General features: G+C 40.8%; 1 protein-coding gene across 3 annotated transcripts in view; it reads left to right on the top strand.

The window, feature by feature from the left end:
• Positions 1–5,000, top strand: part of LOC138023616 (transcription activator BRG1-like) — a 56,082-nt gene that overhangs the window by 35,427 nt on the left and 15,655 nt on the right. The window contains exons 23-25 of one of the 3 annotated variants that reach the window (XM_068870638.1): positions 787–974; positions 1,918–2,148; positions 3,546–3,617. In XM_068870638.1, the coding sequence (XP_068726739.1) occupies positions 787–974; positions 1,918–2,148; positions 3,546–3,617 (491 nt within the window). Of the gene's footprint in view, positions 1–786; positions 975–1,917; positions 2,149–3,545; positions 3,639–5,000 lie in introns of all 3 variants that reach the window. The other 2 variants (XM_068870637.1, XM_068870639.1) reach the window with 2 other exon arrangements.

Raw genomic sequence — 5,000 nt, 5'->3', positions numbered from 1 at the left:
ACAGTCTGAAAAGCCAACACCTACTTGAACATCATAACAAAAATACTGCTCAGTACCGGTAGCTCAGTTTATTTTAGTGGGCACTGTATAGCGATATTCACTGTTTATAAACAGTTCTTTTGATATTTAAATTTTGCAAACCCACAGAACAAAATAGCCTTTGTTTCGACAGCCAATAGATCACTGGTTGGCACATTTATGACAATAAGTGACGTAACGGTGAGTATCGCTATAGGAGTAAGGGATGTGGACAGCAAAATTACAATCACCAAGTGTACAGCATGACCAACAGTGCCATAGGAAGGGAATGCTAAGTAGCGTCCATTTGAAAGCACGCTGTAGGACTTCATCCACAGACTTAAAAATTGAATCGCGTTGCACAGTTTAATTTTAAACAGGAGCACGGGAAAATACAGCCAAGTAGCTGTCATTCGAATGGGAGTAAACTTGAATGCTTAATACACTGAACCAGAGGGGTTATCAGGGACTGCTTACCTGGAGGGATGACGAACCCATACTGGTTTGGTCCTAGGAGACGATATATTTTTCTTTTATTAGCATTAAAAGATAATGCTGTAGGAATTTGGTTAGGGTTAGATTTTCCTAGTGCTAGAGCCAAATAGTCTCATGCATATAAGAAACATTCAGCGCCAAGATGATCTGACTGCTGAGATATTGACCTATGGTTTCCGGCTTTCTTTTTTATAAACACTGCTTGAGAGCTTAGGAGTGAAGTCGTGCCTGGTAACGTAAAAAGGTGGGGTTTTTTTTCCATTAATATCATAGGTTACCCTTACCTCCGTCTGGATGGTACAACTAAGAGCGAAGACAGAGGTCAGCTGCTGTCCCTTTTCAATGCCAAGGATTCGCCGTACTTTATCTTCTTGCTCAGCACGCGAGCGGGTGGCCTGGGTCTGAACTTACAAGCAGCCGACACAGTGGTCATATTTGACAGTGACTGGAATCCGCATCAGGTTGGTGAAAAGTTGGTCAGATAAACTTATAAAGTATCTTGGTTCAAGAAGCCTGAAAGTCGTTCAGCACTCCAGCTTTGGTTCATTAGTATTGTTCGCTGTCGCAAGTTTAGCCGGCTATTTCGGTCTGCGTTTAAAATCGCGAGTGAAGGAACAGGTGAATAGTTGTGGTTTCGTTTGATGAATCCAGTCGATCGTCATTCTTTAACATAACTTAAAAAGGAGTTTGGATACATCGTGACAATTAAACGACCTAATAGCAGAGACAAGGATGCGATTGTTGATGGAAAACATCAAGTTTGGCATATCATGATATGTGGTCCACACCGGTGGCTACGCAGTTATTCAAGTCAAGCATCAGAGGGATATAAACTTAAAGCTGAGTGTTTATTTTTAATTTTCTTAGAGCTGCTTTTTTCTCGGTATTGCAATTTTTGGCATATCTTTAGAAGCTCTGATAAGGTTACATGATGCTTGGAGGACCTATGATGCCTGGAGAACCTATGTCTAGAAACAGAAACGAAAGGAGAGCGAACCAGAGCGACAACGACAAACAGAATACCAGTAATAGCTCATACTTAGCGGAAGAACTTACTCCACAAATTCTTTCCTTGGGAATTTACCGTGAAATTCACTAGTTAGGCAATGAATTTTTCTTTAGAAGGAAGCAAAGAAAATGATTTAATTATTAAAACAGCAACCGGAAACATCAAAACGCGGAAAATTCGAAACCTTTTATTTTCACTAACCCTAAAGGCAGTAAGAATAAATAATTTTCTCTTCAGTCATTTTAAGACCTTGAGTATATATGTTGGTCCGACTGGGGTTGCGAACCTGCAAGAAATTCGGATGCTCAACCAACTGCGCTTTCGGTCTTTAGGCGCTTTTCTATTATCACCAGAAGAGTTTTCATTTTTACAATTTTTCGTCTTGCTTTTATCAGGATCTGCAAGCTCAGGACCGGGCTCATCGTATCGGTCAGAAGAATGAAGTGCGAGTTCTGAGACTGATGACTGTTAACAGTGTTGAGGAGAAGATCCTTGCTGCTGCCAGGTACAAGCTGAATGTGGATGAGAAGGTTATTCAAGCTGGCATGTTTAATCAGAACTCCACATCAAGTGAGAGGCGTGCTTTCTTGATGGCTCTTCTGGACACTGAGAATGATGATGATGAGGTAATTATTTCGTTTTGGGTACTTATTCATGATGATGATGATGATGATGATGATGATGATGATGATTTTCATCATTATTATCATTATCATCATCATCTTTTGAGATTTTCACACCGACAATATGTGTGGGGGTTTAATTTCAAGACCTGACAGTGTCGTCTAGCTACCCACCATTCTCGTCCCCCAGATCCCTCCATTTCTTGTGGTCACTGATCGGCGAAACGAAAGTCTCTGGTCACACCTACAAATTCAATTTTTTTCATTGGCTGATAAAAATTGTATGCACAGAACAAATTAAAATTACAAGCACTACTCATTACATTTTACTACCGGCCTGTATGGTAATATACTTAAACAATCTTGCGTCTTCGCAGCAGTGGCATACACGACAGCTTTCTGTTCTCTTTGCAACTCTAAATCACCAAACTCAAGCGCAATCAAAACCTTTTTCAACGCTTCATCAAAATGCTCCCCTGAGGAAGAATCCATTATACCAATGTCTTGTCTCCGCTACCTCACGATTATTCAGACTTGAAAGAAGTGCGCATGCGCTGCCGGATGTCCGAGATTTACGTACATCCGGTATTGACTGCGACCAGATCCTTTCGTTTCACCGACCACGTGACCAAAAGAAACGGAGGCCTCTAGGGGCAAGAATGGCTACCCACCGGATCGGCCACTGCCAGACATATGTGCGCACAGGGAACAGCTGAGAATTTGACAATTTCGCCCCACAACCCGTAGGGTAGGAACAAAATGTCAATTGACCTTATACTTGCCCAATGTCATGGTTCCCTCTGCTTGTACAACCAGCCATTAAGGCAAGTTTATTTTCAAGGAAGAACCCACTTTGACGTTTTGATTTATCGCCTTCGATAGTTCTTGGACTGAAGCCCTAAGTTTTGGAAACAAAACATTACTTTTTGTTTTTAGTGGCGCGTTTTTATATTTGGACCAGCAGAACACACGGCCAATACCCCAAGGCAGGCTTCCCCTCTTTCTTCTAACATTGCAACACCTCCGTTCGTAAATAATTGTATCTGGTTTCTTTCCTCGCTTGCGAAGTGGCCAAGAGCGCACCATTGTCATTTCGTGAATGAGTAAGCAGTAAAAACGTATTAGTTGAATGTAATACAGTATAGTGTAGTGTGGTGTTTTGTGCAATATGTAATGTACTATATGTAATGCATGAGTAGAGTAAGAACGTAAATAATTAGTAAATAATTATTTTAAAAAATAATGAAAGTAAAAATAAAAGTAAAAATAAAAGGTGGAAGTAAGTTTTTCTCTTTCAATTCTATTTAAAGTGAGCCTCCACTCCAACAACAAATGCGACTCTCCTTTAAGTCAAAGGAAATACACTCTCCAGTCAAAATTGTTTAATTTTTTCTTCAAAGGAAGCGTTTGTATCAGAAACGAGACGCCAAGGTGGCGTTCAGGTGGGATGCACTGATCAAAGCAAGCAACAGGCATGGGCTGTAAATACTAATGTTAGTTGTTGTTGATATTACGGGGGCTGTATCGGCTCAAACCTCTTCTTTCATTTTAACTCTGGCCTTGAGGCGCAGAGCTGAAAATCGAGGGCGGTTTGTTTTTTCATGGTAGCCACAAATTGTAACCTTTCTTGTGATGGGCTAGTTTCTGTCAACTCTGGAAGTGTGCAATTTGTCGAAAATAAAACGCCATATTTTATTGGGCACTGTTGTTTACTTTGACCAATAGAAGCGCACCATCTGTACATTACGTTATTCCCATGTCATGGTCTTTTGGATTTTCTACGTGACATGCCTTTGCCCTTTCCTCTCGTTTTTTTTTTTCTTTTTTTTTTTTTTTCTCATTGTAGCTACAAATTACATTTTACGGATATTCTCTTGGCTTGTTTTTGGCTGAACTATGGAATACAGGGCCACTTTTGAAACAAGTACTTTTTCGGCGGCTCGGTTGTCAGAATCGCCGCAGAATCGCCTAGCCACTCAAAGATAACACTTGAAAGCACCCGAGCGCCAACACACAGAACGCTGAGCCAAGCAAAACCACGAGGACATGCGCAGGCGCACACAAAATATGCAAAAGAGCCGCTGACCGCTAGAACTGCCAGAAGACGCCCCGGAAAAGCCCCGCATACAAATAATACACGCACACGCTAAAAAACGCTGCAGGCACACCCCCAAAATACTGATAAACCCTAACGCTAACGCCACGCAACGCCACGCCACGCCACGCAAGACAAACTGTGCAACTTGCTCCTGGTCGTTAACTAAGTTAAATTGCATTTAACCCTATCAAACATTGACTTTCACTGATGAGCCGCAGAGCGACTCAAAGGTACACCTTACTCGTTCTTTAAACAGTGAATTTCACTGACGAACACTCCAAGAGAAATTTCGTATCTTCGCGCAGCCATGTAATGTCCTCTATTTCCTTCCTTAAACATTGACTTTTACTGGCGAGCCGTGGCGCCACTGCAGCAATACTGCTTCAAAAATGGCCCTGTATTCTATAGTTGCTCATTCATCGACTGCATAATTTTCCCTTGTTAGCTTTAGTATTGAGAGCAGTAAGTAAACAACATATTTAAATTATGAAACAGTTTGCATTTAAGTTATAATGCTGTGACCGGAGCTGTCGTGATTGCGTTACGGATGTGATTTGTGACATTTTGTGAAATCCGATAAAAGAAGGTTCCGTTTTTGTATAGGTAATCACATGATTTCGAGTGCAATTTGGAATAAATAAGCACAAGTAATTTTTTTTCAAAGACGACCAAAATTCAATTTGTAGTCTTTGAAAAAATGTATAAATGCTTGTTTATTCCAAATTGCGCGGGAAAAATCATGTGATTACTTATCAAT

The sequence above is a fragment of the Montipora capricornis genome, chromosome 11 (genome assembly GCF_036669925.1).
Source record: "Montipora capricornis isolate CH-2021 chromosome 11, ASM3666992v2, whole genome shotgun sequence".
NCBI lineage: Eukaryota > Metazoa > Cnidaria > Anthozoa > Scleractinia > Acroporidae > Montipora > Montipora capricornis.
The sequence above is the reverse complement of the archived record's forward strand: the minus strand, read 5'-3'. Positions and strand labels throughout refer to the sequence as shown.